Genomic DNA, 19,534 nt, shown 5'->3' with positions numbered 1-19,534 from the left:
ATCATCTAAAAGCCTGGAAATAATGTTCTAATAATAAAATGACAGAGTGCTCTGTAATCAGTTATTAGCACCCAGGGCAGGGGGAGCAGCCAATCAGGTTCCTTAGATCGCGGGCTGAAACAGATAATCTCAGCCCATGTTTCATGGAACCCGATGGTCACTAATCCCGCCCCGTACCACCATCTTCTCCCCACCCTCACTTCCCGTCATTTTTTAAAGTCTCCTCAATTCCCCCTCCCCAGCCCCTCTTACCCGATTGTGACGTCGGTGACCCCACCGCTTCTGCAGCTTTGCTCCATCTCCCTTTGCCGGCCGCTATGATAATAGAAGAGGCGCTCCATAGCTCTACTGCCTATTTCCATGGAGGCCACATCAGTATAGTATTTAGTTTCAATGAACAGGCCGGTCCAATAGCACAGCGAGTACAGCGTTCACGTTGACATCTGTGCAGAGCCTGTTGACGCAGGTTTGAATCCTGGCAGGGCCAAACTCAGCCTTTCATCCTTCCGAGGTCGATAAATGAGCACCACACACCATGGGTAATAATAAGCTGGTTCGTAGCGCTATATAAATGCTAAATTATTATTATTATTCAAACAAAATACAATGCGCTCTAGCACCCGGGTACCCGGGATGGTAATAGCATTCTTTCAGGAATTTAACTTGGGCCCCGGGTACATGACACCCAATCTGGCCGCGGATCGGGTATTAACTCTATATTACACTTCAGTTGTGACGTCATCGTGCTTGCTGCTTGATAAAGCAGAGAGCAGAATTCCAGCGGTCACTGTAGCACTTAAAGCACTGACAAGCTTTTCAAATACCTTGCTTGTAAAATCGTTTTCTGTGACACTTTGCAGCTATTAATTGTCAAGCAACTGTTTGTGGCAGAATGTGTAATTTTTGCACTGCTGGAGTTTAGCACACGTGAGCCGGAATGTGCACGTTATTAATTATTTTAAAGCACAACATGAAAACGTTTTTGATGCATGTTTAATAAAACTGCTTACACTTTGTTTTCTGCAATACAATAGGTGCTGCATATTATCCAAAAAGATTCTACATTGACCCTATGGATCAGGGAATGTAAGTTCTCTTACATTAGATTAAGCAAGAGTCCAGGTATTAAAGGAGATGCCAGTGTGTGACCATGTACTGCAAGTAATACTATATCCCCTACAGTACGTTATGAGGGTATTGCAAGCCACCGGCGAGTTCTGTTACCTTACAAGGAGCTCAGCCTCTGGCCCGTTCTTCCATATGGTCACATAACTCCTCGGTAATCTTCTGTAGGAGGTACTTTATCCCATATATAATAAACTGATCTGTTTCCGCACACTTGCATGTTCCTAGTATAGAAGCATGCAATACAAATGGGTCCATGTTTCCTGTGTTCACATCACACATTTGCCCTGAAACACTAATATGAAATCAGACCGTTCTTTCCTATAAGTGAAGTTTCGTTTTATTGAACTGCCCGAGGAATAGCAGCCCAGGGTGATCGCGAAAGCTAGTAGACACAAGCAGGATTGAGCTCAATAATGGTATCCGCAATGCAAGATATCGGCGTCTGTTTTCATTTGTATTGTCTTTTTTAAATATACCGCACTTTTCGTCTGGCTAACATGGTAATGTAATCACGTTTTATTCCGTTTGAGGGCGGAGAAGGGCTTACTTTCCACCATAACAACCCCATGAACGATACATAACTTTAGCTTTTATAAATCAAGCGATACGCATGTTCAGAGCAATATACATTCTAACTCATACACACACAAACGTCCGTTGATTTAAAGGACGCACCAAATGCAGCGCGCCGTGAAAGTGGACAGGGGGGCAGCGCACTCGTACAGCGCGTGCCGTCTCTGGGAGCCCGGCATAATTGCACCTTCTAGGAAACAGCAGATAATACAATGCATTATAGATGGGAGAACGCTTACCTCTTGGCAGACGCGGTACTGATCGATGGCCCAGACAGTGGGCACGTGGGTTGCTAAAAGCTGGTACTGTGTCAGGGTGGTGTTACATGCCCTCGCGCAAATGAGGCGAGTCTTGCCCACGGCGTTATCTCCAACCACCACACACTTTATGGTTTCAACGTTAGGCCTTTCGTAGTCCATGTCAGTGTCCATTTATAAATACCTGGAAAACGAGAACACAGAGCTTATTCCCAACCCATGGGGCGTCGGACTCTACAACATCCGCATGTCCAAGCGGCACAAGATCAGAGGGGACACTTAAGAAAAGTCACGCGCGAAGACAGACTCTGGCCAGAGTCCCTTCTTATATAGCAACAAACAGAAGCGAGCCTTTGTTTTGACCTAGACAAATCCGAGCCAATAAGCATATCATTTGCCTGCTGTTTGCCCTAAACATAAACCTGTTCGCTAAGGCCAGATCCGGCTGCAGTCCGGCCGCCTGTCATACGTTTCCATCATACAAGCCTCCCCTAGCGCGACGAGGCACCGCGGCCAGGGGTGAACCCGGCGTAAACCGGCTTTACTGCCCCGCGCCTGGCTCGCAGCACGGCAGGTCGCCCCCAAAACACGACCCCCAGCTGCCTGCCCAGAATCAGAGCAGTTACGACCAACAGTGGAAAGTGAGAACGAGTTTCTTCCGACGTGAAATCAATAAACTATAACAACTTGCTGTCAACAAGCCTGCGAGCGGGGCTGCATGCGCGAGTGCAATGAACACCAGGCACATCGCCCACTTCGGCTCATCGACAGGTCACTTTACTGGCTCTCTTTTGCGGGTAATGCATCGGTGCTTATTAGCAGGGAGTTTATTTGTTCCTAAGAGGCAAGGCATAACGTTTACTTAATTGTGTAACTGGTCCCCATAGTGGGTTTACAGCCGACTAATATGTCAAATTAGAATGTAAAAGGACTGCAAGTGTTTTTTTTTTTCGGCAGGTCTAGAAATTCTAACAAAACATGAACAGAGTGGCAAGACTTCAACGGAGCAATGGCCTGAATGGCTAGGATTTCCAGTATTCTCGTGAACCCATGATGCAAAGCCCTAACCTGAGCATAGCATTTATTTAATCGTTTTTTCAGTGCTGAGGGGCCTCGGGGCGCTTTCCAAAGTTCAAACCCAAGGTGAAAAAGAAGTTGCAATGTTTTTGGGATAGGGTAATCAGGATAGATAAAGATAGGGGTGGCGGGGTCTGTCTGGATTAGGGTGGAGGGGGAGAGGTACGTTTTGAGGATCTTGTGGAACGTGATGGTGGAAGTGCTGGTGTGATGACTGGGTTGGAGGGAGAGCCTCCAGGCTCTGGGTGCCAATTCGGTGAAGGCCTGCTTATGTGCACAGATGTTGTTTGGCTTGTCTGGTGTGTGGTTTGCAGGTTAGCTTGCAGAGTGGAATTCGGAGGAGATTTTGACGGGCTTGGTTTGTGTGCAGGTTAGCTTGCAGAGTGGAATTCGGAGGAGATTTTGACGGGCTTGGTTTGTGTGCAGGTTAGCTTGCAGAGTGGAATGCCGAGGAGAGATTCATGGTCTTGTCTAGTGTTTGCGTGCAGGTTAGCTTGCAGAGTAGATGTATTATTCAGAATTTTCAACCTTTGATTTATTCCTGCTTTGTACGAATCTATATTTTATATAACATTGTCATGCTGAATACTTCCATTAATTTTTTTTATCATTCTGGGTTGGAAGGTAATGCCATGAAATGCTAAATTTAAAAAATATTCTTTAATGCGGCTACACGCATAATGAACTATGGCACACACTACATCTAGCCCAGCACCCCTGCAAAGGTCATCTCTAGAACTACATTAGCCTAAAAAAAGTAAACACTTAAGAATAAACATTGGGAAGGATTTTTTTTATAATGCATTTTTTAAACAAATAAACTCTAAATACACTGGCTTTGCACAACTAAAACTGCTGCTATTGAAGTCACTGGTTTCAGAAGATTAGAAGGGAGCAATAACTTGAGCCAAATATCAGACAGCTTGGCGGCTTACGGCTTGTCCATACTTGGGTCTCCCTAATCTAGGCTTACTGGCGCTCTCAATTGACCTTGCTAAACCGAACCACTAACACTCCGAGTTGAGAGGATTGCAAAGCAACAGAGGGTAGTGTCTTAGCAGCAAAGGTGAACTGGACACAAAGCAGAAGTCCAAAGAAAATATTTTCTGCCAATATTGACTGGCTAAAAGAACCATGTCCAGAAGCATTTGTCTGACATGCGTTGCCTGGCACGGTTCCAAAACCATACAGCATTTCTTCTCCTAGCCACTTCTACGGAGAAGTGATGAAGATCTAACTGCCAAAAGAAAAGAACAACCACGCCCAAACAATACTGCAGCCTGACTATTTGTATGCATCTTCTGGACTATCAAGCCCTCATTTTTGTCCATAAATACTGCATTGATCAATGTAACCTGTTGTGGGTGCGGGGGGGGCATCAATAGTGGATATCTAGACACAGAAGAGCTGTGCTACAAAGCAATCTGTAATAAGATTTGACCCATCAATGGGAGTGTGGGCGCGTGAAAGTAAACAGTCCGCTGGGACCGATGCTACACAATGAAAGGGATGCATGCGATGAGACACAGATGCATTTCTGGGGAGCCACTTTGAAGGGATACCATGTGACCAGTGCCTTGAGTTTCGAAATCGAGGGGGTGGGGTGGCTCTGGAAAGGGGTCACGGCGTAATTCTTCTGGGCATGGCCGAAAGGAGGGGCCATGACTCATGCAAGGGCCACCTGCAAACAAAACATGAGGCGCTTTGGGCCCCCCAGCATGGTGTCTCTCAAGTGGTCTTGTTTGCATCCAGTCTCCATTCTGTAAATAAAACGAGGTCTGGTTCAGTTTCCAAATAAACTGCTGTCCGTCAACAAATTCCTTTCGGACTCTGGGCAGGGCTAATAGTATGCATATATTCCTTTAGTGGGAAGCATTCGTCTCAGACTAAAGCAGTGTCACTTGAAAGGTGCTTATGCGGGCCAAAGACAAACACACCTCAAGGTGTTTGCTTATCCCCGACATCTTCAGCCTGGCTGAAATCACCCAGCAGTGCACCTGTGACAAAGGGGTGGAGAATAAATGACATCAATGAAAACTACTTGGTGTTTTGCATAAAATCAAAGGGGATTTAGGAACATAAGAAACACACACATTCTTATATATGTGCTCTAAAGTAAGAGTCAATAAGCATGAGGTAAAATCAGCTCCTGGGTAGCCAGCATGAACCAGTGACCAGGAGATACCACTGGGGAGCAAGGACCTACTACATAGCGTTCCACAAATCTAACTTCCACATAAGATGGAAACATTATTTTGTTCATTATTTATAACTCCTTATGCTTTAAATGTTATCTAAATGTGTCCTAATATTTATAAGTGTGTCCCAAACACAGAGTAAAATTTACATATATGTGTTTATTCTGCATCAGTTGGCCTGGGGAGCCAAAAATAGCTCCTGGTAGCGGTTGGTGTCAAAGTAACCAGGTTCTTCTCAGATACAAGCAGGAGCTAAATAGCTCCCAGCTCCCCTCAATTTCGAACCTGGACATACCTGACAGTGATTCAAGTGAACCCGTAGGCCCTTTAAAAGAGGTGGCGCTGTATGGGATGGATGGGGATGCATTTCTTACTCTAACACCAATAATCAGACCGACTCAGGAAGTTGGCAAATCTTTAGCTGTTTTATTAACAAGTATCTAAAACAGGGAGTACAACGGGCATCAATGGATGCCGCACAAGCATTCTCAATGCGTTTCATACAAAACTTTTTTTATAGCAAAACCTCATCATACGTGATGTCATACTACATGGCAAAAATAAGAAAACCTACTTGGGGTTGTGATAGGCTTAAGGGGAACACCTAGGTAAACCTTCTATATAGGGACAGGTTGTGATTGGGTCTCTAAGGACAGGTTAACAACTATGCCCACCCCTAGTGCAAGTCATCGCCTTTGTCATAAAAATAAACATTTAATAGGCTTACAAACTATAGGGCTCTTTGCTAGGTGGCCCTCTACAAACTTGGCACGCTTGTACCCTTCTGGAATATTCCACTCGCTAGCAACACGCAAGCTGGTACCCCAGGTGCTGGAGGGTTGAACTTGACCATGCCTCCCCACCCAATTAGCCCAACATCCATCATCACTCCTGCTATCTGCCATTCAATTAGTTCTTTGAACTCGGCCTTGCAAGTATCACTGCGCCAGAGAATAGAAGGGAGTGTGAGCATGGTCTTATCTTCTGGTCTTTGTGTAGTTCGCCCAAAGTCTATTTTCGACTTGACCACGTGACACGAAACCGTGTCTGGAGCCCTTTCTTCGCATTTACTACTATTAAATAAATAAAACCAGGCACTTCTAGTGTTTTTCCATTACACCTCAACAGAAGCTTGTCTCGCTTCTCATGTTCATTGCATCTTCTTGAATAGATGAACAAGTTACTTCTTACCTTGTAACGTTCTTTCGACAGGATGTTCCTCCGATGTATTCCTTATCTTTGATAATACGTTTCCAGCTTGCTGGCCTCGGAAATTTTTTCTGTAGAGGGCGCTGCGTGTCGACGTCCGCCGAGTCGATGTCCCTCGACGGCCACCGTATCGGCGCCGACGTCACCATGCCCATAAATAGCCACGCGCTGCGTCCGTTGCTCAGTTCTGTTTTGTAGCATAAAATAAGTCATGCCTGAATTGGTTATTGACCTTGAAGGAGCGTAAGCTGCAACCACTACGGAAGTATCACTGCAGGGATGGATGGGAGGGGCGATAAGGAATACGTCGGAGGAACATCCCGTCGAAAGAATGTTACAAGGTAAGAAGTAACTTGTTCTTCGAAGGGATTGTGTCCTCCGACGTATTCCTTATCTTTGATATACTCCCATAGCAGTGGCATGTAATTGGAGGTGGGAGTGAGAATGTTATGTATCCCTTTAGGGATGGACCGAATGTAATACGGCCTTGCCAAACCTGGTCTCTTGACTAGTGGAGGAATCCAGATTGTAAAATTTTGTGAATGTATGTGCGGACGACCATGTGGCAGCCGCACATATGTCTCGGACCGGTACCCCTCTTTTGGAGAGCCAAAGAGGCTGCGATACCCCTGGTTGAATGAGCCCTGAGATTTTGGGGTGGCTCTTTCCCTGCCAGTTTGAAACATTCCAGAATGGCCAAAATAATCCACCTGGAGATGGTTTGTTTTGTTATGGGTAGTCCCAACTTGTGACCCGAGTATCCTACAAACAGTTGGTCTGCTTACCTGATCCTAGCCATTCGGCTGATGTAAAAGCTGAGAGCTTGCCTTGGGTCCAGCCTATGTAGCCTTTCTTCCTCTTTCCCCGGATGGGGAGGAGGGTAGAACAAAGGTAAGGTAATTTTCTGAGTAATATGAAATTCAGAAACCACCTTTGGGAGGAAATTAGGCTTCACCTGTAGGACAACTTTGTCCTTGTGGAAAATTGTATGTGGGTGTTTACAGGAGAGAGCTTGTAGCTCGCTCACCCTCCTAGCACATGTTAGTGCTACCAATAGGACAGTTTTAAGCGTGAGAAATCTCAGCGAACAAGAGTGAAGTGGTTCGAATGGAGTGCCCATTAGGACGTTTAAGACTAAATTTAAGTCCCATAAGGGAACCTGGAATGGTTTTGGAGGATAAACATTAGTTAATCCCTTGAGAAATTGTATCACTAGAGGAAGTTTGAAATATGATGGTTCCTCCGCAGTGCGCTTGGCGGCTGGAGAACAAGAGCCTTTTTAAAAAAAATGAAATAATTCACACTTCACTTGATGCAAATTGTGGTTCTGAACGGGGACCAGAGGCCAGATTATCTAACATTTGCATCAGTGCTAAAAATAGAGCAAATGCTGGAGCAAACGGGTATTTTCACAATCTATATTATCTAAAATTGTTTGCAGTAGGGAAACAAAGAATCCAATTGTTTTTGGAACTATGTTTTCTGCATTGCAAAAAAATAAGGGGGTTTACTGCATTTATTTCCATGTTAAACAGAAAACCTGCTTCATTTTTGCTCTATTAAAAACATTTTTAGATACTACGGATTGAGGAAAAATCTGTGCTAACAAGCAAAATTGTTGCTACATTTATTTGCTCCATTTTTATGCACAAAGGCAAAGTTTTGCTAATCTGGCCTTAGAGGTGCAACTGCTTCATAGAGAACTTTATCAGGACAGCTTCCCTTCAGCTCATATGTTCACTTTGATTGACAGCAATCCCCATCTAGTGCTTTAACACCACTGTGATCCCATTCCGCCACTTTAAATATTAACGAAGAAGCTAACTGGGGTAACGGATCCAACATGCTCAGAAGGGAGGAGGTGAAAGGTTAGAAGGCTCAAATGAATCAACTCGAGATAAGCAGCACATCAACCATCACTGTTACAGCGAGGCGTGCTAAAGATTAGAATTGTTTTGTTGAGACACAGTAGTGTAGTATGAAGTAAAACGATAGGTGGCACTTTTTTTTTTTTAAACACATTTTGGGAATTCAAGCACCAGCCTTAACTTTTATCTGCCTCAGCATTCAGGGCATGTAGGCCAAGCTCCTACCTTTTTTGTATGCAAATAGCTCAGTACTCAGATTTGAGTTGTACAAGCCCGCAAAAGACATGACTATATTAAGGAAATATTTTTAGCTGTATGAATAAAGATTAAGGGGGTAATTCATAGAATTCAGCGCACAAGTGGCACACGCGGCTGGCGCACAGTGTACGCGTGCGACAATCTGCGCCAGCCGCGTGCGTCAAAATCCATTTCCGCGCACAGCGTATTCATGGATTTTAACATCCATTACCAGCCATGGCGCAGCGACACTGCAGCAGTGCCAGTTACGCCCCCAACCCCTCCCCGTGCACCATGTACAGCGCATAAATCCCGTACATGGCGCACAGGCCAGTGGACCAGCATACAGGCCCCCAACCACGAAAACGCCTGTAAAATTCCCCGTGCACCCCTCCGAATACACGTACCCCGCTGCGTGGGGAGAATCACACGCGGTTGGCCCTGTGCAAGCGGGGTACGTGTATTTCGGGGGTGCGTGGGAAGTTCCACACCCGATTGGCCCTGTCCGAGCGGGGTACATGTATTTCGGGGGTGCGCGGGAAGTTTCACACGCGATTGGCCCTGTGCGAGCAGGATACGTGTATTTCAGGGGTGTGCGGGAAGTTTCACACGCGATTGGCCCTCTGCGAGCGGGGTACGTGTATTTCGGGGGTGCGCGGGAAAGTTTCACACGCCATTGGCCCTGTGCGAGCGAGGTACGTGTATTTCGGTGGTTCGCGGGCAGTTTCACACGCGATTTCGCTGTCAGAGTGGGGTTCGTGTATCCTGTGAGGTGCGCGGGGAGTCCCACACGTGAATTGGCAGTATGGGTCCTCCCAGGTGTGCCCTCTACCCCCTCCATGGCCCCTGCAGGCAGCCCACACCACAAGGGACTACCCAGCACCCCTTGTCATGTCCCGCACGCAGCCCATCCACCATGGGCATGCCCCCCAGCCAGCCCACATGTCACCTTGCACTAGTGATCACCAACTCATGTCCCCCAGCACCCCCACCCACGCAGCAGTGAGCCTCAGGCCCTGACTCATGTCCTCCAGCATCCCCACCCACCCAGAATTGACGGGCACCTGCCAGCAGGCCCCGAATCATGTCTCCCCCACATGACAAATTTGCACAATCATGGCCCACATCTCCACCAAAGTACCACAGCACGCCACCCCATTCTTGAGACGCAATGATTTCCCAATCCACCCCACACTGACATGCCTATCTCAAGACACAAACCAAAAGTCAACTATGTACATCAACACATGTCCGTCACACACACACTGATTGGCATTGATTGTGTAAACCCACATTTTCACATGCATGAACTCAATGAGCGAATTACAGACATGGAAATAAAATATCAAAATGTATTATGACAAAAATAAAGCAATGAAATGAAAGCATAATAAAATTGCAAACATGAAATGAAAAGCATGTCCAAAAGATGAGTACATGAAAAGTATAACCAATCCAAAGAAATCCAAAAGAAAAATAGTCCAAACTCTCCCTCCACCAAAGCAAATCCAAAGGAAACGTAAAAAGTAAAATCCATGAATCCATGGTGAAATCCAAAGAAAAAGTGACAATAAATCCATTGTCCAACTATGTACAATCAACTGTCAAGGGTCCCTGAGCCCAACGAAAGAACAGAAACCTATGAAAAAAACTACCTAATAAAAAGAACTATATACAAATGTGTGGGGCAAAGTCCAAACCCCCCAAAATAAAGCAAAACGAAAATGAAACCTAACACTAGAAACTATATACAATGGGTCTGGCTAGTCCGACGGCTCACTTTCCGATTTCCCGGGCCAGGGCATCATCGAACTCCTGCTCAATGTCCTGGAGGCGGTCCTCTTCCATGGCCCCGAGGGTTCGCAGGGACGATGCCATGTTGGACTCCAACTCCCTGCGAATAGCCTCGAGGCACTCGGCCCGCCTCAGTGCCCTCCGCATGGAGTTCTCCGCCCTGACCATTGTGAGCCGCACCTCTTCTGCCCGCCGCCGCTCCGCATCTATACGCCTGCCCAACCGCAGCCACACGGAAGACACACCCATTCCAGGGTCGTCATGCCCTCTGGCCGATGCCTGCCCCTCTGAGGTCGATGGCCCTGAGCCATCATTGCTCCCACCTAGAGCCTGCTGCTGTCCATGTGCCCTGTTCGAAGATGCCTGCACATCCTCCATCAGCTGGTCTCCAGTTGTTGTGGTGTCCACCCCTGCTAGACTGCCGACTCCCGACTGTGGCAGGGATGGGATCTCCATCAAGCTGGCTGTGTTGGTCAGGGCAGGCCACAGGGGGCCCTGGTGGAATTTGGGCCGGAAGACGGCAGGGAGAACGACTGGCGCATAGTCTCCACAGAGGAGGAGAGGTCCGCCAGAGTGCGCGACACATGTAGGAACCCACCGACCAGGGCCCCTCCCAACAGTGCCACGTTGCAACGCTGCTCTTCGTGATGGCGTGCATGCTCCACCCCGAAAGCATGAAAGTCATCACGAATGTCATGCGTGCGCAATGGGACACCAATCAGGATGGAGCCCATACGTTCATGGGACCCCTCGTCCGCAGGTAGTAGAGAGGCAGATGACATGGCACCCCCCCACCTGCGGGCGGGCCTGGGACGGGGCATCCCTGCTGGTGCATGGTGGTGCAGTCACAGGGTCAAGGACAGCGACATGCACAGGCCCCTCCGCGGTGATATGTGCTGCTCCTGACCCTGGCCCTGGACTGCACCACTTGCACCAGTGGTACTACCCCCACCAGGCCCCATGTGCGGCTCAGTAGCGGGCTCCTCCTCCTCTGTGGAGACCACCAACCTGGATGTCTCCACACCGTCTTCCGGCATTGCAAGCCCCTGTGGGGGCTCACCCGGCCCTTCTGCTACAGCCGTAGTGGCAGACGCGGCACCAGTCCCCTCGCTCCCGGATGATGGCAATTCCTGGGAGGGTGGCTGGACCTTGCGTCGCCGCCCGGTGGAGGCATTCCCGCAGCTTGGCTCCACAGCGCCGTCTCCACCCTCTTCACTTGACGCTGCGTAGAGGGAGACATAGAACACAAGCATCAGGATACAGTACAATATTCCCCTAGACAGGAAGCAATAACACATGAGTGGCACTGTCAAATGTCACTTCCATCCTGTCCCTCCACAATACATGGGTGAATGCACGCAACACACATGCAGAAACAGGCACAGTGCCTGCAATCAACATCAGCATCCATGTAAAAGGGCCTCTTTTAACCAAAATGTTGCCTTCAAACTCACATGCATCATGGCTCACACTGATCCCATGCACACACATCACCGTAGGGTCATGCATCATGGCTTGTACACCATAGACACAGTGGATAGGCACAGTGGATACAACGGTGACCGCACTGCATGAGTGAATCTACACATCATCACGGACATGTGTCATGCATCCATGGCGTTTCAAAGTCACACACACACACTTCTCAGACACACACACATGTGCACCATACATGTACATGAGAGCAGCACCCATCCCTCACTCCCCCCGCCCCCATGTCCAAGAACATAGACTGGCATGCATTCATGTGTGCATTACGCATACAGCACCCCATGTTGCATTGGAACACATGCACCATCCATGTGGTTCACGCATTACTGGTCTCACATGCATGACCATGATGTCCCTGCACACACACATCCATACATGGCCTATGTCACACATTTAGGCAAGTATCAGACTACCAGCACACTGCAACATGCCCTGTCTCACACAGTAATGCTTGGCCACTTACCGCTCAACTCCAGACGGGTCTGCCTCCGAAGGATCTGGGCGTGGAGCACTGGGCCTACGCTTTCCAGCACCCTCATCTGGATGTTGCTCATGCTGACCCGGCACCCCTCGGCATCCTCTGCCTTCGCTAGGCGCCGGGCCTTGTAGAGGGTCCTGGACCTGAAGTCCTCCCAGCACTTCCGGACGTGCTTGATGTCGCGGGTTGCCACCCCCTCCGCGTTGATGGCAACCACTGCGTCCTCCCAGATCCTCTCCCGTCCTTCCTTGTTGGCGCGTGATGTTCCGAAGAGGGCATAATAATGTCCCAGGACATGCTCCACCAGGACACCAACTTCCGTCTCACTGAAGCTGGTGGCCCTCTGCCTCTCTGGCTGGGGGGTCGCCAGTGGTCTCAGATGGTGTTTGCCCCGACATGGCGACCCCCGAGGCAGGCGGGGGTGGGCAACTGGGTCCTGGGGCTGGGCTGTGGAGCGATGGTATCCCAGTCGGGAGTCTTCTGTTCCAGCAGGGGTGGACACAGCAACTGGACCCCTGCAGATGGCCGACGTGCAGGCACCAGAGAGCAGGGCACGTGGGCAGCAGGCAGCAACAGATGGCTGGTGGGAGCGTGCTCAGGGCTCTTGGGCGCAGGAAAATGGCCTTTTGGGCAGGAGCGTGGTCTTCCGTGTGTTTTCGCGTGGCCAGCTTGATACGGAGTGATTTGGCACGTGAAAAAGTGCATGTCAGCGTGAAATCCGAGGAAAGGCGCGCAAGTGACGATACGCGCGCAGGCGTTCCCCACAACACGGCTGCATTGTGAATCAGCACGTGAGAAAACTGCACGTCACCGTGCTATTGGAGGAAAGGGCCTTAGCGCATGAGTGCGTAAGTGACGTTGCACGTGTGGGCTGGCTTAAAAGGTACGAGTATCATGCCATTTTCTTGTACGTGCTTTTTGTGGAGAGCGAGCAAGTGTTTCTTGTACTTCTTGTCGGTTCACACGCGATTACTTCACGTTTCCAGTTCATACTCCCTGTTTCCTCAGACTGCGTTCTTTCTTCTTTTGGCGGGGGTGCTGCCAATGCGCACACGCGCATCTTTTTCACGTTCTTTTTCAAGGCAGACGGTGAGTCGCGCACGTATTTTCCAACTTTGGTTGCCCCCGTGTGTCGCATACCCCTTCAGAGGTCATTGTAGGCTGCGTGTAACACACGTACGCCTTTTTTTGTGTTTCTGGGTGCCACAGCGTAGTGCGGGTTAATTTTTCCACGCATGTGGTCTACCAGGGGTGTACTTTTGTTTTTGGGGTGCCTGTGCATTGCGTGACCCGTCATCTTCCCCCAGGGGTCACATACAGCCTTGCTAGAGCACTAGGGTACAAATTCTATCTAGTACCCTACCCCTTTCACCCCAATTGCCCAGGACAATTGTTTACTGCAACTCCCATACGCACAACATCAGTGCCATGGTTCGGAGGCGACCAAGCAGTAAGGGAGGCAAAGGTGGCCGACCTCCAAAAGGTGGACGTGGTCAGGATTTGCAGGGTGCCCCTAGAGCCCAGTGTGTGGAGGACCAATCGGGGCCACCTATGCCCCCCCCCAATGGTTGTGGGAAACGTAGCTGACACCATCCCAGCTCAGCCCTTGTTGGACCGTCCCATTTTGCCACCTGAACCGGCACAGGATGACTCCCAGGCTGACTTCCAGGCCAGCAAGTCTAATCCACGTGTGGCGGTGAAAGTTGCTGTCACCAGGCCACGTGGATCTGGGGCAGCAATGTCATCTGCTGCCCCAAGTAGCCAGGGTGGGGAGGCTGCAGGGGCAGCTGCAGCTCAATCCACCCCAGCTCAGAGTCTCCCAGCCAGGACAGTGCCGTTCCAGGTCCATCACACAGACGTTGGCCCTGCCAACATCACCCTGCAGCCAATGCCTGCACCAAGACCTATGGCCATTGTGCCTTTACTGGCTTCTAGTACCCAGTCCACCTGCGCTTCTGCCCGTACTGACCAGAGCGGCGTAAGCCACTCAGGATCCGCACCACCTTCCAAGAAGAAGAAGAAGAAGGGTGCTCTTGCACTATAGGCTGAGACCCCAGACACGGCTACACACTCCAGCACGTCAAGGAAGCCTAGCTTCAATGACCCCGAACTTGATGGACTTGTGGGCTATGTGTTGGCACATAGCTGCAAAATGTTGGTGACTGCAGGCTGTAAGACTATGACTGCTCAACGTAGGGCCCACTGGCAGACCATCGCGGACCACATTAGTGACCTTGGATTTGTGAGGCACACAGCTGATGATTGCTGCAAGCGTTGGAATGACCTTAAATGCAGAGCAAAGAACAAGCTGGCTTCTAATCATGCCTCTACTCTGGTGACTGTCGGCAGGTCTCCACCAGAGGACGACCAACTCACTGAACAGGAGTCTGTTGCTGGAACCTTCGTCACAGAGGAACAGATCCAAGGCGTGGGAGACCTACCAGATTATGAGGCATTGTCCGGTGAGTGCCCATGCAAGTGTGTGTAATCCATGTGTATGTTTCTGGGGTGATGTGTAATGATTGAGTGCCAGGTGAGGGTGTGTACTCCTGAGTGGTATGGGTCACCCATGTGCTAAACCATTCACCGGCCTTGGGTTTGGGTAGGACAGTATCCCTTCAGCCCACAGTAGCCAATTAGCGCCACATTACTACAGTTGCCCTTGAACTGTCATCTTGCAACAACATTGTTCTGATTTTCCAGTGTTCATTCAGCCGGATTGTTTCAATCCTCCCATTTTTGCAACGCTTTTTTCTGCCCTAATGCCACATATGTGACATACTTCTGTCATACATTACAACCCACATTGGCCCACATTTATTACCTTGTTATGGGAATGATTTGACCATTCAGGCTGATTAAGTATTGGCCTGCTCACATTAATTTTTGGGGCCTGTTTGAATGTGGAACATGATTGTTGTTTCCTTTCATGTTGAAGTGGCCAACCATTGATGCATCCATCTGCCTGCCATCACTGTATTATTGCACACTGGGTGTGTTGCAGTGTGTGGCACATGCGTATTTTGTCACACTTTTGCCTTTTTCATCTCATCATGTCCATCTCACATGGATGGGTGACAGTACTCATTCACTGACATATGGCTGTACTTGTCAAATGTACCATGGCTATGCTACGTCCCATCTGTGTGCTGGCATGTGTCATGTATGTGGATTGACCATGCTACTCACAGGCTAATCTGCGATGCCAGTGCTATCCAGCATGCAGCACATGTGTTGCTTTTCCATCTTGGAGTCCTCAGTGTCTGCTTTTTGCCTCCCCTTCCAACTCGTTGACAGTGCATGCATGCCAGGGTTATAGTCGTGTGGGACATGTGTTATTCATGTACTGGATCTCTGCCTTGTCAGGCCTATGTGTGTGCTATGGTGCTCATGCCTGTTTCCATTTGTTGTCTTTCATGTTTTTGCAGGTGATGATGCACTTGATGCTGTTGAGGTGGAGGAGATGGTGCAGACCCGGGAGGAATCTCAGCCATGACCGGGCACCAGTGGAGGACTTGGTGTGGTGGTGGGTGAAAACCCTATCCTCCTGCAGACCATACTGTCCACGGGTGTCTCTGGGTGCACATCCCCAGACCTCTATGATTCAGGTGCTGAATCGGTGAGTGTTTCTGGCAGGCACGCTGTTCTTTCCAACCCACCTGCACCGGGGGTAGGCCCCTCTATGGGGATGTCAGTGTTGGTAACTCTGCCTTTGGCGGTTACGGTTGCAGGGTCACACTCCACTACATCTGATCCTGTTCCTGGGCCAGCAGATCAGAGGGGGCATGCAGTCCTGCAGCCTCAGGCAGTGCCAGCACAGCAAGGTGCAGATCGCCTTGCCCCAAACAGGTGTGGTGCCCGCTGACACGGTGGCCGTACGCCACCAGGCAATACTGTATGGGAAAACTCCATTTACAGTATAGGAGCTCAACAGGGAGAATCGGTTGAAATGATGGCTCAGGCAATGGAGAGGGTGGCCACTTCCATTCTCCTCCCTGAAAGGCAGATGGAGCAACAACAGCAGGCAACAGGCTCCATTTGCCAATCACACAGGGAAGACATGTTGGCGTCCAACAGGGACCAACGGGTGGCACTGGAGACTCTGCGCGAAGCCATATCAATAGAGTCACAGGGCCACAGGGAAGCCCTGAGGTTAGAACTCCATTTCCTCAGGGAGACTCTGGGTGAACTTGAGGCTTCCTGAAATTTTAGGTCAGAACAGCAGCTGGAGCAGTTCACACGTTTGCTCTCAGCTGAGCTGCAGGCAACTCGTGAGGAGATCCGGGCATCACGCGAGGCCATGCGTGCAGAAATGCAGGCAACCCATGAGATGCTACATGGGGATCTCCGTACTATCATCCTCCAAAACCAGACCTTCCACACCCGCATGCTTGCTGCCATGGAGGACCATACCAGGGCTTTGCGTGGGCTGCCTCCCATAGCACCACCACCTCCTGATGTAGCAGCAGAGGGTGAAGAGAGCGACAGCACTTCTCCCACATTGGCGTAGCCGTGCAGGCCATGAGCCCATGGAGGTATTTTTTTCCCCGCAACATCCACGCAGGTGGGTGTTGGGGTGCACCCTGTCCTCGAACCTCCTGGGTGGCGTTCCCCCTCCCCCCGGTCCCCACATGGACATTTTTGACTTAGTTTTTTTTTTGTTTTTGGGTGTTTTGCCTTGTGTGGCTCCCGTGGGCATCCACTGTGTGTTCCAGCTGGGCACATGCAGGCTTGTCCTGTCTTTGGGTTAGATGCTTGGGTTCATGACACACACACCCCTTCTGTTTCCCCTTTCCATGGGCTTGCAAAGGGTGTGACCAAGTGACAGTGACTTACACAATGACATTGGGCTCCCATGAGCTGTGTGGGCAGTCTGTAGTCAAAACTGTGTGCACATCCCTAGTGGGGAATGTTGTTGTATTGAACACTGCATGGTGTATTGATATGTGCTTGTGCATCCATGTCTTCTTCCTTATTCACAGGTACCTTCTTCATGTCTTCACAAGGCCGTCTCCTTTGCAGATGCAGTTCATGTTGTATGCAGTACACGCACACATTTGACTGACAGCAAACACTCTGCAGTTGGAAGGGGTCGATGTGCTGGCTTATTCAGGTTGTAAGACTTGCACTACTTTGATTTTGTACGGTCATATTTTGCCACTGTTTCATCCTGTGTTGTATTGTGTTGTGTTGCTGGTAAGTATTTGGTCATGTGTGCTGTTTGTTATTGATTACTGGGAGCATATTGTCTGTGGCCTGTTTCCATTTGGGACAGTGCACTTTGTGACACTTGTGTCATGTGTTGTGCATTCATTTGGTTGCTTTCACATTGCATGACATGCCATGGTGTGTTGGGTAGCGGAGATGGGGAGGGGTTTGGTGACATGGCACTATTTTCATGTTGTATTTTTCAAGGGGGTAGTCATTCATGCAGCATAAATATGTGTCTTTTTGTGACAAAGCATTGCTTGTCTTTCACTAGGTAGGGATGCACACAATGTAACACTTCCAGGTGACCAATCTCATGCTGGTATGGTTGCGACAGTTGACTGTCCCTTATGTCATCATCATTGATTGTCAGCTGGTATGTGCCAGGGCTGTGTGCACTCCACAGGGGTGTGATTTTAGGTGAAGTAATCAGCCACCAGCTGCGTACGGGCTGCCTCACCACGTGCCCTTTTCCCTCCCATGCGCAGCAGCCGTGCATGTGGTTGGGGATGTGGGGGCACCACCATGTCCACCGGCAGGCCCCGGCGGTTTGCAACGTTGTGCAGGACACATGCTGCCACCATGATCCTGCAACACTACTGGGGGCGCGTATAGCAGCTGCCCACCAGAGGTCAAGGGAGCGAAAGCGTGACTTAAGCACTCCGAATGTGCGCTCCACTATGCCCCGGGTTGCAATATGGCCTGTGTTGTATCTTACCTCGGGTGGTGTGGTGGGGTTCCGAATTGGCGTCATCATGTGGGTGCTCAGACGGTAGGCACTGTCCCCTGGGGAGGTGATGATGGGTATCATTAGTGGGGTTGTGACATTACTCAGTATCTGACATTTATGCATGTGCAGAGGCATTTATACTCACCAAGCAGCCATGTATCGCCATGCCGCCCAGCTTCTAGGTCCCGGTTTAGGGGTGACATTCTGAAAATGAAACTGTCATGGGTGGATCCTTGATAGTTGGCATATACTGAGGTGATGATTCCCTTGGCATCACATACTACCTGCACGTTGATGGAATGCCAGTGCTTGCGGTTTCTATAGATGTGCTCAGTTGCCCTGGGAGGACGTAGAGCCACATGGGTGCAATCAATGGCACCTAGCACTTTGGGGAAGTGTGCCACCCCGTAAAAGTCCTGGACGGCAGCCTGCCTTTCTGCAGGTGTTCTGGGCATGTATATGTGCCTGCGGACTGAAGAGCGCGCAGTCATGATGGCCAACACCTGGTGTAGGCAGCATGACTGCGTGGCCTGTGACCCCCCCCCCCACTATGGAACTTGTCCGCTGAAATGAACCAGTGGCCAAGAAGTGCAGTACATTGAGCACCTTTTCCAAGGGGCTCAGGGCTTGGGAGCACAGGGTGGGTGATGTGAGGTCATCCTCCCACTCACTCGCCAGGTCGAGTATTATGTGTCGTGGGAACCTGTACCTCCCATACACCTGGTCATCAGGCATCCCAAAAAGGCTGGTCCTGGGTGTAAATATTCTGGGCCTGGCTATCCTCCTCCTCCTCCTGCGGTGTCCCACGACCACTGCTGCGAGGAATGGTATATTCATCGCAGCGTCTGAGCTTGTTTGCGTGCACTTTTATGCTGCGTGGGGCCGTGTACGCCTGCTTCCTGCTGGCGTACGTGTTTCCGGATTAGCGTGTCTATTTTGGCGCACGTGATTCCCCTGTTAGATTCCATGAATATATGTTGTAGGCGCGCGTGTGGGCGTTCTGCGCATTTACCTCCTGTACTTCCCCCATAACGCCCACATTTTCACGCGTTGTTCCCCACTCCGCGTGTTACACCCCATGTTCCGCCCACTTTTGTTGTGTGCGCCGCGCTATGTGCACTTTTGCCCTGTGCGTAGCGCACGCCGTTTGATGACGTGTGCGCCTGCGTGCGCCACGCACGATTTTAGCGCACATCCCAGGATTTACACGCGCACAGACTTCCATGAATCGATGTGCGCGGCTTTTGCCCGCTTGCGCGGCGATTTTCGGCACATATTAATTCCAT

At 49.8% G+C, this 19,534-nt stretch overlaps 1 protein-coding gene across 4 annotated transcripts in view; it reads right to left on the bottom strand.

Annotated features, from left to right (window-relative positions):
• The window catches only part of RHOBTB1 (Rho related BTB domain containing 1), a 760,683-nt gene that overhangs the window by 193,249 nt on the left and 547,900 nt on the right, over positions 1 to 19,534 (bottom strand). For 3 of the 4 annotated variants that reach the window (XM_069611207.1, XM_069611209.1, XM_069611206.1), the window contains one exon: positions 1,941 to 2,142. In XM_069611207.1, the coding sequence (XP_069467308.1) occupies positions 1,941 to 2,132 (192 nt within the window). In that variant the 5' untranslated portion in view covers positions 2,133 to 2,142. Of the gene's footprint in view, positions 1 to 1,940; positions 2,261 to 19,534 lie in introns of those variants that run through there. The other variant, XM_069611208.1, reaches the window with a different exon arrangement.

Source organism: Ambystoma mexicanum, chromosome 8, assembly GCF_040938575.1.
Source record: "Ambystoma mexicanum isolate Mex_15411 chromosome 8, UKY_AmexF1_1, whole genome shotgun sequence".
NCBI classification, from domain to species: Eukaryota; Metazoa; Chordata; class Amphibia; order Caudata; family Ambystomatidae; genus Ambystoma; species Ambystoma mexicanum.
The sequence above is the reverse complement of the archived record's forward strand: the minus strand, read 5'-3'. Positions and strand labels throughout refer to the sequence as shown.